The following is a 19,962-nucleotide window of genomic DNA, read 5'->3' as shown; positions in this document are numbered from 1 at the left end:
TTGTGTTGTTTTATGACAATAAGATTATGGTGATTTGTTACAGCACCAAGAATGTGCGGCTCTCTCATCTTTTGCATGTATGTCCCTGGGTGGAAGGTCTCTGATTTCTTTGGAGGTGAGTGGTTCCAGATGTGAATTTTTTGAGCACTTCATGGATGTATGTCCCAGGATGTGAGGTTTCTTTTTGTTTGTGCATGTACATTCTGTTTGCTCAAATAATGGATCATCAAATATGTCCTCACCCCATTCCTGGAACTTGTTAATGTGTTGTCTTACCTGGAAAAGGGGACTTAGCAGATATGTATTAGTAAGCATCCTGAGATTGGGGCAGTTATCCTGGAGTACTTACGAGGGTCCAGTATGGTCACAGTATAATCTTTATATGAGAGAGGCAGAACCTTCAGGATCAGAGAAGACCAAGTGACTGTGTGTGTCGAGACAGGGAGGACTATGTGGTGACATAAGTAAAGTCACAAAAGGTGATGTGATGGCAGATGTTGTGAGGTCAGAGAGAGAGATTTGAAGTTACAATGCTTGGATCCTCTGACCTGTTTGTGGGCTATACCACAAGATGTCCCGTCTGCCATCCGGTGTATTTTCTGGGTGTATTTTGCAGCTCATGGAGTATCTAACTTGATTGTGGATGGATGTTGCAGGCTTTGAAGTCTTTGTTTGTTTGTTTTGTATCCAGGCTGTGATGTCTCTAATCTTTTTGTCAATGTACATCCCAGGACTTGAGCCCTCTGATCTATTTGTGGGTGTATCCCCCTATATATGAGGACTGATTTCCATGTGTGATTTGTAGGGTTTTGTTGTTTTTTTTTTTTTTTTGCGGTACGCGGGCCTCTCACTGTTGTGGCCTCTCCCGTTGCGGAGCACGGGCTCCGGACGCGCAGGCTCAGCGGCCATGGCTCACGGGCCCAGCCTCTCCGTGGCATGTGGGATCTTCCCGGACCGGGGCACGAACCCGTGTCCCCTGCATTGGCAGGCGGACTCTCAACCACTGCACCACCAGGGAAGCCTGATTTGTAGGTTTTGATGTGTCTGGTCTGTTGGTGAATGTCCAAGGATGTGAAGTCTCTGAGGTGTTTGTGGGTGTATTTCCCAATATGTGATTTTTAGGGGAGCTGTTTGTGGATGAGTATTCCAGAATGTGTGTCTCTCTCCACTTTGCGTGTTTATTTTGCTGATGCGAGGTCTCTGATCTGTTTGCTGTTGTCTTCCCAGAACCTCAGGTCACTGATATGCTTCTGGGTGTCTGTCTGAGGATGTGTTATCTGTATTCTCTTTGGGTGTAGTCGCCAGATGTGAGGTCTCTGATTTGTTGTATGTTCCAGGATGCAAGGTTTGTAAATGGTTTGTGGGTGTTTTGCAGGATTTCATGTCTGTGATCTATTTGAGGGTGTGTGTCCTAGGATGCGAGGTTTCTGATCTGTTTCTTTCTTTCTTTCTTTGTTTCATTTTTATTTTTTTTTGGCCACGCTACGCAGCTTGCAGGATCTTAGTTCCCCAACCGGGGATTGAACCTGGGCCCCGGCAGTGAAAGTGCCAAGTCCTAACCACTGGACCATCAGGGGATTCCCTCTGATCTGTTTCTGTGTGTATTTCCCAGTATGTGAGGTCTGTGAACATTTTGTCGCTATATGTCCCAGTATGTGATAGCCCTGATATCTTCATGTGTATTGTCAAGCTTTTGAGGTCTCTGATTTGTTTCTTGCTGTTTATTCCAGGATGTGAAATCCCAAACTGTTTGTTGGTATGTGTCCCAGGTTGTGTGGTCTCTGATCTGCTTGTGGGCAAATGTCCCAGTGTTTGAGGTCTCTAATCTCTTTGTGGGTGAGTATTCCAGAATGTGTGTCTCTCTCCACTTTGCGTGTACATTTTGCTGTTTCCCAGGATTTTAAAGTATATTTCCTGGAATGTGCCTCTCTCTGGTCTTTTTTGATGTATGTCCCAGGGTGGGCAGTATCTGATCCCTTTGTGGGTGTACATTCCGTGGTGTATGCTCTCTGTCTGATGTTTTGTGTCTCAGGGTCTGAGGTCTCTGTTGTGATTGTGGGCATATGTCCCAAGACATAAGTTCTCTGACCTCTTTTAGGGTCTATGTCCCAGCATGAGAGGTATTTCATCTAGTGCTGTGTGTATTTCCAGCTTGCAAGGTCTATTACCTGTCTGTGGGTGTATGTCCAAGGGTGTGAAGTCTCTGATCCATGTGGGGGTCCCTGTCCCCGGCTGTCACATTTGTTTGTGGGTGTACTTCAAGACGTGAGACACCTGATCCCTAGTGGTGGTGTGTCTCAGGATGTGAGGGTCTGTTTTTGTATGTCCGTCAACAGTATATGGTGTCTCACCTGTTTGGGACTCTGTGTCCCAGGTCACACGGTTTTGACCTGTCTTTCTTTGTCCCAGCATGTGAGGTCTCAGAGGTGGTTGTTTTTTTTTAACATCTTTATTGGAGTATAATTGCTTTACAATGGTGTGTTAGTTTCTGCTTTATAACAAAGTGAATCAGTTATACATATACATATGTTCCCATATCCCCTCCCTCTTGCGTCTCCCTCCCACCCTCTCTATCCCACCCCTCTAGGTGGTCACAGACCACCTAGCTGATCTCCCTGTGCTATGCGGCTGCTTCCCACTAGCTAGCTATTTTACGTTTGGTAGTGTATATATGTCCATGCTACTCTCTCACCTTGTCACAGCTTACCCTTCCCCCTCCCCATATCCTCAAGTCCATGCTCTAGTAGGTCTGTGTCTTTATTCCCATCTTACCCCTAGGTTCTTCATGACTTTTTTCTTAGATTCCATATATATGTGTTAGCATATGGTATTTCTCTTTCTCTTTCTGACTTACTTCACTCTGTATGACAGACTCTAGGTCCATCCACCTCACCACAAATAACTCAATTTCGTTTCTTTTTATGGCTGAGTAATATTCCATCGTATATATGTGCCACATCTTCTTTATCCATTCATCCGATGATGGACACTTAGGTTGCTTCCATCTCCTAGCTATTGTACATAGAGCTGCAATGAACATTTTGGTACATGACTCTTTTTGAATTATGGTTTTCTCAGGGTATACGCCCAGTAGTGGGATTGCTGGGTCATATGGTAGTTCTATTTGTAGTTTTTTAAGGAACCTCCATACTGTTCTCCATAGTGTCAGAGGTGTTTTGGGTTTGTGTCCCAGGATTTGAGTCTCTGGTCTCTTTGTGGGTGTGAGTACCCAGTCTGTCCATTCTTTGGTGTATTTCCCAGGATATGAATGCTCTGATCTGTTTGTTGGCATGTATCCCGGCATGCGACGTGTCTGTATTTTTATGTGCAAATGTTGCAGGGATTGAGGTCTGTGATCTGTTTGTGGTTATATGTCCCTGGATGCTGTTTCTCTGAAATGTTTGTGGGTGTATATCTCAGCCTGTGTGGTTTTTGATCTTTATGTGAGTATGTCACAGGATGTGAGGTCTGTTCTTTCGGGGCATGATTTCCTATAATTTGAATTCTCTGAGCTGTTTGTGTGTGTGTGTGTGTGTGTGTGTGTGTGCGTGTGTCCCAGGGCGTGAGTTTCCTGATCTGTTTGGGTGTGTATGTCTCACAATTTGAGGTCTCTTGAGTTATTCAATGTTCTGCATCCAGCATATTTTCTTTGAATTATACTTTAGGGTCTATATCCTAAGTCTCAGAAGGATTTCTGAATCCTGGATTTGGGGGTTCTGAGCTTCTTCTGGTCTACATTCCAGGGGTGAGTTCACTGAGCTGTTTGGGTGACTGTCCTAGAGTCTGTGGTCCCGTTTGGGACATATTTTCAGGTGTGAAGTCTTCTTTTCCGGAGGCCTCAGTCCCAGGGTGTGAGCTATCTGACTCATTAGAGGTTTGTTCCAGGGTCAAGTTCTCTGAGCTTTTAATGGGGGGATGGGGGTGGGTGGGTGCCGGTTAGTGAGTTTTCTGAGCTATTTGGAGGTCTTTATTCAGTGTGTGAAATCTCTCAACTCTGTAGTGGTCTCTGTGCAGAGTATGATGTCTCTGAACTACTTAGAAGTCTCTCTTTCCAGGGGAGAGGTGGCTGAGCTGTTTGGGTGTCACCCCTCTGATCCGTTTTGAGCCCATGTCCCAGGGAGTGAGCTCTCTCTGATGCTGGGGGTTTTGTCTTTGGGTGTGATTTTTCGGGGCAGTTTCAGGATCTGCTTCCAGAGTTTGAGGTCTTTCTGCTGAGGTCTTTCTACTGGTTCAGACCTCTGTGTCCCAGAGTGTGAGATCTCTGATCTCTGTATCCCTTGATATTGAGGTCCCTAACCGTTGGGGTATGTTTCCAAGGGTGAGGTAGCTCCTGTTGGGGGAGTCTCTGTCCCAGGATGTGAGGCCTCTGACTTACTAGGGGGTCTGTTTCCAGGGTTTGAGGTCTCTGAGCAGTTTGGGGTTCTGTCACCAGTTTATGATGTCTCTTGGGTGTTTGGGGGTCCGTGTCCTGGTTATTATGTTTCTGAGCTGTGTAGGGGTCTGTCTCCTAGGGTGTAAGGTTTGTTAACTCTGAGCATTTTGGTGTTGTATGTCTGACATGTGAGGTCTCTGGCCTGTTTGTGGGTCTACTTTCCAGGCTGTGAGGTTAATGAACTCTATGGGGGTTTCTGTCCCAGAATGTGAGGTGCTTGTGTGTGGGCACACGTAGCCAGGATGTGCTGTGTCTGAGCCGTTTTTGTGCCTCCATGATGCGAGGTCCCCAAGCTGTTGTGGGTCTGTGTCCCAGTTATGAGGTCTCTCTGCCATTTGTAGCAGACTTTGCCCAGGTTTGTGAGGTTTCTGGGCTGTTTGGTGATCTGTGTCCATAAAGGTCAGGTATCTGAAATCTTTCTGGATATGAGTACAAAGTGCAAATTCCTTGAGTGGTTTTGAGGTCTGAGTCCAAGGTGTGCTATTTCTCAGTCGTTTGCGGGTCTGTGATTTTTGCTGGGGATGTTAGCCTAGGATGTGAGGTTTCTAAGCTGTTTGGGGTCTGTGTCCAGGACGTGTGACCTCAGAGTTATCTGGGGTCTGTATCACAGGACCTGAAGTCTAGAAGCTGTGTAAAGGATCCATGTCCAGATCTTCGGATCTCTGAGCTCTTCTGTGAACTAGAATAAGAGGCCTTTGAGCTGTTTGGGGGTCTGTCTCAGTGTTTGAAGGCTCTATTTGGGGGAAATCTGTGTTCAGTACGTGACATCTCTGAACAGGAATCTGTCGAGAGTGTGACGTTGCTGAGCTGGGTTAGGTCCCGTGTCCCAGCGGATGTGATTTTGGTGCTGTCTAGCATCATGTTCGTGTTGTGAGGTCTCTCAGCTGTCTGGTGGTCTGAGAAGAGGGTTTGAGGTCTCTGAACCATTTCTCCATCTTTACCCAAGTTTGTAAGTTCTTCAAGAAGTTGGTGGGTCTTTATCACCAGCTGTGAAGTCTCTGAGCTTTGTGGGGGCCTGTAGTGAGATTTTCAGGTCTCTGAACTCTTTGGGTATGTATGTGGGTTGCAAAGCGTGAGGTCTCTGAATTGCTTGGTAGTCTTTCCTAGGATGCCCTGACTCTGAACTGTTTAGAGGTCTGTGTCAGAAGGTGTGAGGTCTCTGAACCATGTATAGATGTTTCCCAGAGTCGGAATTCTCTGAACTGTGTCTGTTTCTGGGCTCTGAGATCTCTAAGCTCTTTGGGGTCTGTGTTCAAGACTTGAGTCTGAGTTGTTTGCGGCACTGTGTTCTAGGGAGCAAGGGCTCTGGGGTGTTTAGTGCTCTGTGTTCCGGGGTGTCTCAGCAACTTGGGGGTCCATGTCTAAGGTATGAGGTTTTGGAATAACTTAGGGATTTGTGTTCAGAGTATGAAGTCTCTCGGGTGTTTGGGTGGTCCATGTCTGGGGTGTCACATCTCAGCTGTTTTGGGGGGGTTATCTGAGGCTATGAGGCCTCTGGGCAGTTTGGGACTCGATGATCAGGGTGTGAAGGCTCCAAATAGCTTGGGGAGCAGTATTCCAGATTGTGAGGTATTTGAGATGTTTGTGCATCTCTAGCCCATGAATCCAATGCAGTGTATGAGGCAGCATCTGAGATCTCGGAGTTCTTTGGAAGTCTGTGTCCCCTGGCTTCAGTGCAGCCTCAGTGATGTGGGGTTTGTGTCTAGGTATGAGATTGCTGAGCTGTAGGGAGATGTATGTCCCAGGGTGTGAGGTCCCTGAGGTTTGGGGTCAATATCCAATGTATAAGGTCTATGAGCTGTTTGGAGGCTCATGCCCTAGGTGCCCTGAGGTCTCTGAGCTGTTGAGGATTCTGTCACCTGTGTGTGAGGTCTTTGAAATCTTTGGGTATGTGCCACAGCATGTGCAGTCTCTGAGCAAAACCAAAGGGCACTGGCTCACGTTCAGGTTGAGGGGTGATAAAAACAAGTACATATACTTGAAACACCATCTCATTGTTATCTGCTCTATACCCTGGCACGTATAGGTGCTCAATAAATATTTGCAGAAAAACCTTCCCCCAGCACACACAAACTTTTCTCTTTGAATGCAGTAGGCAGGCTTTGGGTTCAAAACTTTGAAGAGCAGGGAGGATCCAGCTAGAATTGTGTCTTATTTCTGTATCTATCTCCACTGTATTTATTTCTCTGGTTTTTGTTTATGGCCAGTGATAATGGTTTGTCCATTTAAACAGCAATGGATTTAGTTTGCTTTTTCAGTGCATTATAAAATTTAAGTATAAAGCAAGCTTATTTTAGGTCAGGATGTTATGTAGACGACGGTGCAAGTGGTGCACTGTGGGGAGTGTTAGTCAAATGGCTGAGGTTGGAGGACTGCGTTCCTGGGCGCCCCCGGCTCCCAGCCTCTCACCTCCCCAACCCCCACCTACACAAGGTCTTCAATCCCCACACCTTGGTTTGTTCAGTCAATAATTTGTTTTATTGATGCCCATCCCAGGCTGGGTAGGGCTGAGGGATATACAAGAGAAGAATCAGATTCAGTCCATGCCTGAAGGTCAGTCTGGGGTGGGAGCACGGACACACAGACGGACATATAAACGGACACAGAGATCTGGTGGCAGGGCACACAATGTCACGTAGGGACACTACGCACAGGTAGTCAGGGAAGGCTTCCTAGAGAAGACCTCACAGGGGAAGCAAGGGGCGAGGCAGCCATCAGAGCCTTCACCTTTTGTACATTTGTGGGCAGGTAACTTTTGAGACCAGTGGACCCAAGGTGAGCACAAAGGGCCAGGGCTGGGAGGCAGCAGAGGCTCCCCTCGCCTCACCACACCCTCGTGGGTAAGCCAGCCCCACCCCCATTCTTGGCCTGCGCTTTGCCTTCTGCCACATGGGCCCGTTCCTGGGATCCACCTCCATTGTTTCCAAGGCTTCCCTGAGACAATCCACATGGACCAGGTGCTCTGCCCAGTGCCTGGCACCTCATCAATGCCCCATCAATGCCCCAATCAATGTCCTAAGTGCTATCTACAGCCTAGCCAGGTCTCAGTTCCAGCTCTGGGTACTCCCAGCAGTCGTCGCACCCCAGGTTTAGAGCTCCCAGCACCCTTTGAGCTCCTGAGAGCCCTGGGCACCTTCTATGTACTCCCAAAGGCAAAGCTCAGTCCCAGCCCACCTTAAGGGCTGGGAAAGTCTGGACTGCCTTTCACTGGCCAACAGGCCATGGGCATCCACTGTCCTTCCAGTGGCATGTGGGTGTCCACTTCTCAGACGCACAGCCCTGAAAAAGAGACCCTACGGCTCTTAGGCCAACACTAGGAGCATGCAAGCATAAGCAGGAACCAGCCTCAGACCCCAGCCTTGGAGACCCCCTTTCTTTCACTAGCACAACGTTTCTGTGGTAGGGGAGACAGTGGGCTGGGAACCCTGGGCTCTGGTATCAGCCTGTCCTGGGGCCGCTTCCCCACACCCTTGGGGTAGTGGGGATAGGGCCTGCAACAGACCCCTCAAGCTCCAGGCAGAAGCAGGTGCAAAAACAAACGTCTTTCTATTCTGGGTCTGGGCTGGGGCTCAGCCCTTGGACCTCCTTGCTAGGCGATGAAATCCCAACTGCAGAAAGTCCTGGTGCTGAAAAATCACTTCCGAAGGTGGGCAGGGGTAAGTGCAACCCACGGATGGGGCTGGGACAGGGAGAGGGAACTCCTGTAGTCTGTCCTCCCCATGGCCCCGCAGCGCCGAGCATGGGGCAGGTGGGGGCAGGCAGAGGCAGGCAGGAGGCCCTGGCAGTCGTTCCTCAACAGGAGGGCAGCAGTGGGTGGGTGGGGTACGCATATTTAGGCCCCCATGGTCAGTCTGGCCTCAGACTTCAAAGGGCTAGAAGAGGTATTTGCGGCAGGATTCAGTCCCACACTTGCATTCAATACGGACCCGCTTCTTGGGGGAGCCGGGGAGCCCGGCCAGGCCAAAGTTGGAGTCCATGCGGGTGCTCTCCATGTCCACGGGGTCCACTGTGGAGTCATAGCCGGGGGTGGGGGGGTACTTGTTAGATAGAAGGCCTAGATGAAGTTGTCCCACTGCCCTTTTTACCACGGGACCCAGGGATCTTAGGGGATGGGAGCAGGTCTGAGGTCTGGGTCAGGAAGGGGTCATGGGGTTGGTGGTTTCAGGCAAGGGCCAGGGCTTAGCACTAGATGGGTGTTCAGGTATTAGGAAGATGGCCAGGGATTGGGGGTTCTTGGAGGAGGGGTGTCAGGGAGCTGTCAGGGGCAACCAAGAGGGTTGTGTCAGGCAGGGGTCAGGAATGGAGGGTCACCTGGGCATCCAGAGGGGCATCTGAACTCTCCTGCCAAAGATCCCCCCTCGAGTGTCTCAGAGGTGGCTAGTTGGTCAAGAAGGGGACTGGTTGGAGGCCACAAGGGTGTCCAGAGGCTTAGAATGAGGAAGGCCAAAGGGGGTTAGGAGTGGGGAGGGTTGGGGGACTGGGGAAATTCAGACAAGATTGGAGTCAGGAGGAGTGTCATAACTGTTGAGCCAAACATCCTCCCCCGGGAGCCCTGGGAGAAGGTGGCATGAGTGTATCAGAATTGGGGTCCAGTGGCTGGGAATTAAGGGACCCCCAAAGGGTAGGCAGGGGTCCAGGAGTCCAGATATGAGACTGGGAGTAAGAACATCTTAAAGTTCCTTGGGGAAGGGTCCTTGTGCCCCACGTCATCGTGTGTCCCTGCCCGCGGTCCCCTGCCACCCCCACCTTGCATGTTGTAATCGAAGGTAAGCTCCTCGCCTGCCCGGATGGTTCTTGTGGCAAAGAAAGCAATGCGGGGCAGCCGCTCATCAAGGTTGTCTATGAAGACGTTGTACACCTGGAGGTTGGGGTCACACTGGGCAAAAAAGAACAGTGGGAGGGTGAGGAGGGGCCCAGCCTGCTCCTCCCGACCCCCCGCCCGCCTTCGGGGTACCCACACTGTGGTTGACAAAATGGGAGATGTTGCCGTAATAGGCGGCGTCCACGGTGTACACATCCTCCACGTAGTCCAGGTCGAAGAGGTAGGTGGCGCCCTGGCGGTCGTAGATCTGGCCCCGCCGCTCTGCCTCCTCTGAGGTAATGATCTGAGGAGAAGGCCACAGGGGAGGGGAGGTTGGCCAAGAAGGTTCAGGAAAGCCAGCACAGCTCCCGACCCCCTAGCATGGCCCCCCTGGAGGAGAACAAGGGAGCAAGGAGGCACCCGCACCCTGCAGCTGGCTCAGCGGGGCTGGGCGGTGTGGACACATGCGAGGCAGTGACGCACAGGGTGTGTCAGCCCTTCTCAGCCCTCTGGAGGGCACTGGGAGTCTCAACGGTAGGCGGAGGGCGGCCACAAGGTCCAGGAGTGACAGACAGAGGTCCCCATAGTGAGATACCCATAGTAGGACATAGTGAGGGGACCCAGATCAAGGGTGAGAAAGAAGAAGACCCAGTACTCAACAGAGAGGGGTGGGGAGAGTGGGGGTGAGAGAGGCTGACTGATCCAGGGCGAGAGAGCCTGAGGCGCTGCAGGATCCAGCACTAGAGAACCGAGCCAGTGCAGGGCGGTGCAGACAGCAAAAGGAACATGGAGAGTAAGCTGAAGAGAGAGGCCTGGGAAAAGGGAGACTGAGTGAATGAGAAAGGGACTCAGAAGAGAGAGCTAGAGGCAGAGAGTTAGAAACAGACAGAATCTTAATGCAAAAGATCCAGGTCCAGAAAAAAGGCCCAAGACCCCAAGGAGTCTGAGATCACAAAAAAGAGACCAAGGCCAAAAACTCAGAGATGGAAGAGGAAAGAAAGGGGACCAGAGCACAGAGTAGAGCACCTCGCTCAGCCCTGACACCGCACACTGCCAACAACTGGTATTTAAGACAGCAGTAGGCATTTCCTCCTCCCCAGATGGGTCCCCATCTGTCCTAGTAACTGGACCATTATCCTAGCCCAGCCTGTCCTTGCCTCCCAAATGCTGGTGACGGATTCCTCACCCCAGCCCCTGCCACACTCCATCCCTCCTCTCCATCCCTCATGTCCCCTCTTCTGGGCCCATGCCTCTGGGTGAGGTCCCGCGGTAGCCAAGATTGCCCCCTCCTCAGCCTGGGTGCCCCTAGACCAGGGCCGGCCTCGTTCTCCACTCCCGGGTTTCTGCCCGGCCCTCAGACACAAGTGCCAGCACAGTACACAGCAGACACACAGCAGATGCCCATTATTTGTATCCTGCTTTCTAGCTCGGAGACCTGACCTCTGTCCAGCAGTGGTTCTATAGGCAACTCAGGCACTCTCTTCTCGCCACACCCCTTATTCCTTCCTTCTCCCTTCATCAGAGACCCACTGCCCACCACCACCCTCCTGCCACACTGGGCATAAGCCCAAGACCCACCCGGGCCTCCTTCCTTGCTCATCCTCAAGCCAGCCAGTGACCTTGCTCTTCCTACTTCTGGTCTTGACCAGCCTCCATTTTCTCTAGCCTCCTCCCTGCCTCCTCCACCATCACCTCCAGCCTCTGTTCCGTGCTGAATGCCAATCAACAACCCCCTTAGAAGACCAAGGCCTATCCCTCAGGCCGCACTGCTCACTGCCCCATACTCCAGCTCCATTCCGTGAGGAACCTGGCTCCCCCATACCCTCAATTTTTGTTTGTTCACTCATTCATTCAGTGGATTTTCATGAGGCCTACCCTGTGCCTGGTCCCAGTACTCAGGGGTTACAGTTGGGTGGGGGAGACACAGGAACCAGGCTTTGTCCTGGCCCTCAGGGGTCAATTTGGTGGGGAAGTCACAGGGACCAGGTCCAGTCTGGCCCTCGTGGGTCACAATCTGGTAACATAGATGGACTCAGACACCCACAGTGCTTAGAGTTTAAGGGGCACTGGAAAAAAGATACACCATCAAAGCAAACTGCAGATCACACAAGGGCTTTGACCAGATTGAAAAGTGGGGACTCTCCTGAGGGACAAAACAGGAGCCACAGAAGCATTTTGAGGAAGAGTATATCAAGGTCAGTTTCCCTCCACCTCCCACATACTCTTCCTTGTGACATCAGCTCCCAAAGATGTCACTTCTCTGTGCAGCCTTCCTGAAGCTCCCAATCCCCACCCACCGCTGCCTTCAGAAGCCTGGGATCAAAGGACAGCCTCTCCTGGGCTCATGAGCATACTGGGTGGTGTCTGGGCCAGCTTTTCCCTTTGGGCCCCTCCCCAACCAGAGGGAATGCCCACCTCCTCCTCAGTCTCCATCTTCCTGCCTGTTCTGCCCCTACCTGCTCCCCCAGTCTCCCCAGGAGTGAGTCACACTGCAAACCCTGCAGGGCACAAACGGTTCCTTCTCTCTGTCTTCTTTTCATTCCCACTCTGTAAGGGGTGGTCCACCCTGAAAACCTGAGAACAAATCAGTCCATTTCCCTGCTCCCCAGCAATTCTCTGGAGTGACTGGGGAAGACAGATGGGCTAGAAGCTGGCAGCCGGGAAAGGGTTTTGATGGGAATGGGAACCAGAAGACTCAGAGTCCAGTTGCTGCTCTGCCCCGTCCCAGATATGGGATCCTGAATGTTCTCTCCCTGCCCCTGTTTCCTCAGCCAACCCCGCCCCCCCAAATCCAAAAAACAACACTCCACCAGGTTTGGCAGCACACCAGTTTTAGACATTTGGGCCTTTTTTACCCACTTCACTAGCTTGGTGACTGAGCACTTTACTATACCTCTCTGGGCCTCAGTTTTCTCATCTGTCGAATGGAGATGACAGTGACAATCATCCCAACCTGATAGGGGCTGTTGTCAAAATCCAACAAGATCAGAGATGTGAGAGGGATTTCTGTTTGTTTTTGTGTTAGGAGTGGTTATGAGTACCGTAGCTTGTCAAAATCTAACAGGCTCCCTGATTTTGTGCGCCCTTTCCCGAGAAAGGAAAAACTGCTAATTAAATGATGATATGCCATCATTTAATTAAACTAAAGCGAGACTCACTTTCATTTCAGAGTTGTTAAAATATGAAGAAAGTGCATGTTTCAGAATTGATAAAACAGGCTATGTTCTCTGCTGGGTGAGGGTGGAGATGTTCTGACAGAACGTGGAAGGGCAGCTCACGTGGAAGGACTGTCAGTGCAGAGGTGGAGAGTGAACGGAGGTCCAGATTGGAGGAGGACAGTGTGGTGAACGGGTCGGGGATATGCCCTTGATAACACCCGGTAGGACAGCACCGCAGGGTCCCCAGAAACCGCCATGTTTACAGCGTGGAGGAGTAAGGACACTAAGGAAGAATGGTGGGAAAAGTATTGGGCCCAGGGGACCTTGGGGTGCCAGTGAGATGAAGACTCTTCCTCCTCCTTGCCTGTCAGGATTCTCCTGTGCTGTTGACAGCTCCTCCAAAGACTGTCAGTACAGTGAAGCTAGGGATACCCACTGCTCTGGATTTCCTCTAGGACTGTTGACTCCTGTGGGTGTGGACACCTCATCCCCTGCACTGCTAACATAGCTCTGGGGTGTGACATCTCTTCCACACTGTCACTGTCCCTCTAAGGTCTGGACATCTCCACCAGAGTGTCAGGGCGCTGAGGGTGTGGACACTTCCTCCAGGCTGTCAGAGTCTCTTAGGTGTAGACCTGAGCTCCTTCAGACTGTCATTATCCCTCTGGAGTGAGGACACTTCACTTTCCTGAGTGTCAGGGCAGTGTGGGTGTGGACACTTCCTAAGTCAGACCGCCAGGGTCCTCTGGAGAGCCTGCTCTCTTCCTCAGGTCGTTCTGGGACATGGACACCTCTTCCTACAGATTGTCAGGACCCCCCCTTCTCTAGACTGTCAGGAACCCGCTGGGCTGTGGTCACCTCCTTCTTCCTCTAGACTGTCAGGTCCTTCAACATGTGGACATTTCCTCCACCCAACCACTGGGATTATCTGGGGTGTGGACATCTCCTTGTCCAGACTGTCAGGGTCCTCTGCAGTGTGGACTGCTCTGCTTCTAGACGGTCTCTGCCCCGCTCCCAGCCCCGGGGGCTATGACCCTCTCTACTTTACAGTTCCTCAGAGCAGGAGCCTCTCCTCTTCATCAGTGTTATCACTACAGTGTAGACATCCTCAGGTGTGCGTCCCTTAGGCCAATTCTGTCACTTCCCAGCCATGTCATACCCCTAAGAGACCCACAGAAATACGGAGGTGTTTGGGGTTGTCATCGTGACAAGGCACACTCATGGATTTAAATGGTCAAGGTCCAGGGATGTTAAATGTTCCCCAATGCATGAGACGGTCCTACGTAACAAAGAACTGCCCCACTCCAAATGCCCACCACGTCCCATCTTAGAAGATGACACTTGCTGTTGCAGATACTTGCTAGTTATTCACCCAAATCCCTTTTTGTTTTCCACTTGGGCATATGGCTGAATCACACTTCACAGCTGCTTTGCACTGAGGTAAGGCCAGTGACTCGGTTCCAGCCAGTAGGTGCGGGCAGACATGATATGCACCGCGTCCAGGCCTGGCCTCTCAGAAATCTCCCCTTCTGCAACCCCCAGCCTACTTGCCAGGCAATGCTGAGGATCAGAGGCGACTCTAAGGCATGGCACAGGCACAAGAGGGAAAGAACCTAGGTGGCCACGCCGTCGTGTGGAAGGATACGACCCAAATGCCCACACTGGTAGAGCAAACGGACTTATAGCATGCAAAGCCATTAAGATGTGGGGCTCGTCTGGTCCAGCGGCTAGCCTGCTGGACACAGCCCGCCTTTCCCCAGTGTCCTGCGCGGCTAAAAGAGGAGGTAGCCAACCTCCCCAAGGCATGTCTATGTCCTACTCCAGACTGTGTTCCTTTTGTGCAGATAAGTAAAAGGTGCTCCTTCTGGGTAGACACAGCTTGGTGATAAGCTGGACCCTCGTGAAATGAGAAGAGGAAGTGCCTTTTCAGGTGACGCAATCCTGTGCAGACCACACGGCCTGTTAAAAGGAACGCTGCCTGGATTTCAGTTCCCGCTTTCCTCTTTGCTAGGTACCCTTATGAAGTCAACCCAGTCTGGAGGTATTTCAACGTGCCTTTACCAGCTTGGAATACTCGCCCCTGCCAGGATGTCCCTCTCACACTCAGGTTAACCCCCTCAACACCTTTCCCACAGGGAAAGCAGGGAAGCTGCAGGCACACAGTGGGGAGAGCTGGGCGCGCACGGTGGGAACACACGTGGGGAGAGCTGCGCACAGCCCCGTCTCCCTACCTCTCCCACGTACTCCATGACGAAGCTGTTCTTGCGGATCTTCTCCAGCGTGCGGACACCCCAGCCACGTCCATCATCCGTGCGGAAGATGCAAAGGTCATAGCGGATGCCCTTCTGTACCACGCGGTTGGGGCAGTCATAGCCACAGCGGCAGCGGGAGTTGCACTCGTAGATGGGCAGCCCGGCTCGCAGGCGCACCTGGCCCTGGTCATTGTAGGCAAACTTGTGCAGCGACGCCCCAGGGCAACAGCCTCCAGCAGGTGCCCACAAACAGTCTTGGCACTCGCAGCCCACAGCCACCTGGTTGAGGGTGATGCCCTCACCGACACGGTACTCGTTGATGTACACGAAGGCCCGTGGGGGGCCATCCAGGTCCACCTCGTTCTCCACGGTGATGCGTCCCAGGTGGCTGCGCTTGGCGTTGAGCTCCTGCTCCCAGCGCCGGAGCGCCCGCCTCTGCTTGGCCTTCTGCACCAGGTAGTTGGCCAGGCTTGGGTCCAGGTGCCGGGGTGGCTTTGACCGGTGGTGCCGCCGGAGCAGCTCCCTTTCCAAGTCCTTGTGAAACTGCTTGAGAATGCGCACACACTTGAGATTCTGCCGTGGCTCCCAGGTGCTCTCTGAGTCTGGGTACCCACGCCATTTTACCAGGTAATACTCCTGTTCCTGGGGGGTGGGGTGGGGAGGGATGAGGTCACTGTAAGTGATAGACGAGACCCTTGGGCCAGCCCTCATGGGACTTCCATCCCAACGCCTGTGGACAACACCCAAACTGTTCCCCCCGTTTCCTGGAATGACTCTGTGCAGTGGTTAAAAAGCATGGGCTCTAGAGTGAGGCTCACTGGGTTCAAATCCCTCACTCCCGCTTACTATCTGTCTAAATCCCAACTTTTAATTTAATCTCCCAAACATATTCCCTCCTGCTAGCTGTTCAGTCCAGCTCTCCAAGTCATCCTTGACTCCTTTTTCTCACACTCCCCACATCCACTCTCAGGAGATCCTGTCAGCCCTGCCTTCAAGCTACATCCAGAATCCTACACTTCACACCTCTGTCACCGTCACCACCGTCATTGCTCGCCTGGAGTGCAGCAGCCTCCTCACCTGTCCCCCTGCTTCCACCCTTGCCCCTACGGTCTGTTCTCCACACAGCAGCCAGAGGGATCTTTTCTTGCTGAGCGGCAGCTATAGGATAGAGCTTAACTACACAGATTCTACAACTAGACAAATCCTGAAACTGCCGCTCCCTAGCAGTGTAAACTTAGGCAGTTATTTAACCTTGCTGGGCCTGTTTCTTCATCTGTAAATAAGAAAAAAAAAAGCTGACATTTTTCTAGCATTCGTTATGTAGCAGGTACTGTTCTAAGCAACTTACATGTATTAACTAATCTAACCCTCACAACTCTATATGAGGTAGATACTACTAATTATACCCATTTTATAGATGAGGAAAATTAAGTACAGAGAATTTGGGTAAGTATCCCGGGGTTACAGAGCCAGGATCTGAACCCAAGCATGCTGGCTCCAGGCTGCTCTCTTAACCATCCTGCCATTACCTCCTCTGGCAACAATAACAGTTCCCATTTTACAATGTTGCTGGCAGGATTAAATGAGTTTCTGAAAGGAAGTGCCTGGCAGGCAAAGTGCTCATAACCATTAGCTGTTATTATCTCCACTACTGGGGTCAACATCTCAATCTTTGCAATTGGTTTGTATTCCTAGGGAGGTGGGAGGAGAGATTTATCTGGGGATTCATTCTGGCTCCTGCCCCTCTCGGAAAGCCACTTAGTTTTCCCACCTGTAAAATGGAGATGATAAGAGGGCCTACTAATCCTATTTTTTTAAGATCAGAGGAGAAAATTACTTTTGGAAACAGATGTGGGTAATTGGGGGTAAGGGGGCAGGAAGCCAGCTTCCTTGAGTCACCCCTGCCCCGGCCATGGTCACCCCAGACTCACGCGGATCTTTTTGTAATCGCACAGGTACTCGACTTCAAAGTCATAGAGATTCCTCTTGGAGATGCCAAGGGCAGGGCAGGAGAGTTTGGCCAGGCGGCACAGGTCCTGTAGCTGATTCCAAGAAGACTTGCAACACACACTGCAGCCTAGAACAAAGGGGGCCATGAAGGAACTATTGCTGGGCATCCTGGCAAGGCCAGGGGTCAAAGAGGACCCCAAATCTTCCCTGGGACTTCCAAAGGACTACCTCAGAGTCAGTGAAATTTAATCCACAGGCCTTCCCACAGGCCTTCCCAATGCTAAGACCCTTCTACAACAAAAATGTGCCACTCCCATCTCAATGCTCACTGTCCAAGGCTTTCCCTGGAGCAGCAGACTTCCAAGTGGGATCTGCTGCATGGATTGTCCTAAAGGAATCTATTCCCAGAGCTTCCAGCTCCCTCCATACCATTCCTTAAACTGCCTGCAAACCTGCCTGGAGTTCAAGACCTAATCATCCTTCTCCCCACTTTGCAAAAGAAAGAGAACAACCCCCTCCATCTCAGTAGGGTGCATTTCTCCAAGGTGTGTGGGTAGGGATGGGATTAAAACCTCCAGGGCACCAAACAAAGGCGTAACTAGAAAGACTGGTCCATAATCCTTTATCTGAAGCTCCCGGGGCCAGATGTTTTGGAATCCAAATTTCTTTTTTAGATTTTACAAGTGCAGTTCTAGGTATATCCCATACATTCCCTAACACACCCCTAGTGTGGTCAGGGCATCAAGACATAATCAAATACATTAATAGTTCTGTAGCAAAAGTCTGAATTTTCACAAACATAGAAGAAATAAAGCTGCAAGATAGTGGCACTGAACAGTCCCTCCATCTAGCCTAGTTTTACCACTGAATGATACCAAATTTAAGTTTTCAGGGCTTTTTGGATTTCAGAATTATGAATAAGAGATTGTGGAGTGGTATTAGATTACAGGAAGCTTCCCCAAATGGTTAGTGCAGGTGCCTTAAACCCACAAGGTATATTTTTTCACACTGCATTTTGATTTTCTCTGTCTCATCCACATTTCTGTGAAGGGTAAAGCTGGCCCAAAGGGGTGTGCTCTGAATTCAAGAACAGACAGAACAATATAGGTTAGTGACAGTAATTACTTTAAATATACCTGGAATGTTTTAGGGGGCTACCAAAAGTTTTCAGGACACACAGATTTTTTTACTTAAAAAGGCTTCTTTCGGTTCAAGGCATATTCTTGATTACTGTGCTTTAGAAGCCATTTTATCAAATCATTTCACAAAACCCTTATTCCAAATATAGTCAGTCAGTCCTTATCCTATTTCATCTTTTAAAAATGTTTAATATTTTCTACCTTCCATTACAAAAACCAAACATTTAAACTCAGGATGAAATACTCTAGATGTCAACCTACAAATGTACAAGAGCTTTGCAAAATTATTACGTGTGCATTTCCCCCCCTCCACTTAGGCAGGCCTAGTGGAGACTCGGCCTGTACCCACGCCTTACTTTCCCTGTGATGCCTCTCCCTTTCAAATCCTTAACTTGCTTTTGAAGCCCCGCTAACGTGGTCCCAACTCACATCAGCTGCTGTCTCCGCACTGACCACAGATGGACTCTCCTACCCTCAGAGCTCCCCCTCACACCTGTGGAACCCATCCTCCCCGCAGCTTCCCTCACCCAGAGGGGCCCACCTTCCCCAACACACTGAGTCACCCCTCCTTCCCCGCGCATGGGGGAGTCCAGCTCTCCCATTAGGGAAGCCCCCTTCCCCTCTTCCTGGGCGAGCCCTCTCTGCCGCAAACCCCTCCCCCACCACGCTGCGAGGAGATACCCTCACCCAGAAGAGTCCCCCGTCCCCTAACTCTGAAAAGGAGGTCCGTCCCCTTCCCTCCCCTCCCCTTCCGGCGTCTCGCGTGGACACCAAGAGGGTAACGGTCACCGGCGACCAATTTTCCCGCGCGCGGGCGCGGCCTCCCAGACAAACCCCCGTGCGTGCGCGCGCCGTCCGGTCGCGACCTGCGGCGCGCGCGCCCCTCCCGTGTCCCCACTTAGCCCCTTGCCCGCCGCGTTCCGAGGCACGCGCCCCCTCCCCTCAGCCCCGCCCAGCCCCGCGCGCCAGGCCCGCGCGCCCCGAGCTCCAGCCTTTCGGCGCCGAGCTTCCGGCTCCCGACCCCGTGGCCTCGGACGCCGGGGCCCCGAGCCAGCGACGCCACCCCTCCAGCCCACCCGGCCCGGCCAGCGGGCCCGCGTCGCTGCCGCCACTGCTTCACCTTTTAAATTTTCCGCCATCTTTCCCCACGGCTAACTACATTCGGGCCTAACCGGCCTCGCGAGAGGAGAGCTCGCGCGGGCGTGGCCGAGAACGCGCAGCCTATTGGCCGCGCCGCGCCGCGAGCAGCGCCCGCGCGGACCAACCGGCGAGCCGTGACCGGATCCCTCCCCGCCTCCCGGCTCGGTCCAGAAGGCGGGTGCTCGCCGGCGCTTTCCCAGAGTGCGTCTGGGAGGCGGAGGCGGCGGCGGCGGCAGCTGAGGTTGCCGGAGGCCCTGCCCGTAAGCCGGTCTGTCTGTCACGCTGTCAGCCAATCACGTTGTCAGCCAGCTGCACTGGGGGATTCTCCGTCCTGTCAGACCCCCAATTACCGCCGTCAGTCCGTCACCACATTTTAACCCCAAGCAGGCCGTGACTCCCCAGGTGGATTACCTCCACATACAGCTTGCTCAGTCAGTCACCCGACTCAAATCAGACAATCACCACGACCACTGTCTCATCAGACCTCCGCCCCCCATTCACGCTGTCAGTCTGTCAATAGCAGCATCCATTCGTGCCCTCGGGCCAGCTGCGAGGCCCTCAAGGCAGACACACGGCTCTGACAACAGCTACGCTACTCGCTGCTCGTCAGCCAGCCTGTCATTCCCTTAGACTGTCCCTTCATAGCACCGACAGTCGGTCCAGCAGCCGGGCTCTCTATCTACCCTGGCTCTGGGAGTAGCTCCGAATCCTCTGGGGAGAATCATCTCACCACCGCCCAGGAAGCCACAGCCGGGTCCTCGGGCTGGCTGTGATTATGTCAGGACAGGCTGTCATTGTCAGCATCTAATGTAGCCCTGGCAGTCACGCTCTCCACTGTCAGTTGGTCACTCTGTAATTCCCTCAGGTTCCTCCTCATTCACACCATGATCAGGCACTTTATTCCCTCAGAGCACGTAGTCACAGCAGCTAAAGCCTCCAGGCAACCTGTCAGTCGTCAACAATCTGTCATTTCTCAGGCAAGGCATGCCCCCCATTGGTCGGTCAGTCAGCAGCCTCTGACCCCGGGGCCCTCTTGGGGCGGCTGTGATTCTATCCATGGACAGCCATGGGGTCAGGCAGCTATACTCAT

At 52.0% G+C, this 19,962-nt stretch overlaps 1 protein-coding gene across 2 annotated transcripts; it reads right to left on the bottom strand.

Annotated features, from left to right (window-relative positions):
* Window positions 1-6,887: 6,887 nt before the first annotated feature.
* SUV39H1 (SUV39H1 histone lysine methyltransferase) lies at window positions 6,888-19,440 on the bottom strand. 2 transcript variants are annotated; one of them, XR_004478163.2, is made up of 7 exons: window positions 18,853-19,440; window positions 16,575-16,720; window positions 14,623-15,285; window positions 9,391-9,537; window positions 9,179-9,308; window positions 8,744-8,859; window positions 8,306-8,438 (listed from the first exon to the last, which is right to left on the bottom strand). XR_004478163.2 is itself a non-coding variant. In XM_004281965.4 (6 exons), exons 1-6 carry the CDS (start codon window positions 18,869-18,871, stop codon window positions 8,305-8,307), a joined length of 1,239 nt encoding a protein of 412 aa, XP_004282013.1. In that variant the 5' UTR covers window positions 18,872-19,420; the 3' UTR covers window positions 6,888-8,304. The 2 variants fall into 2 exon arrangements, 1 of the variants encoding a protein (XP_004282013.1); XM_004281965.4 differs by lacking the exon at window positions 8,744-8,859 and having other exon boundaries at window positions 6,888-8,438; window positions 18,853-19,420.
* Window positions 19,441-19,962: the final 522 nt, after the last annotated feature.

The sequence above is a fragment of the Orcinus orca genome, chromosome X (assembly GCF_937001465.1).
Source record: "Orcinus orca chromosome X, mOrcOrc1.1, whole genome shotgun sequence".
Taxonomy (NCBI): Eukaryota; Metazoa; Chordata; class Mammalia; order Artiodactyla; family Delphinidae; genus Orcinus; species Orcinus orca.
The sequence above is the reverse complement of the archived record's forward strand: the minus strand, read 5'-3'. Positions and strand labels throughout refer to the sequence as shown.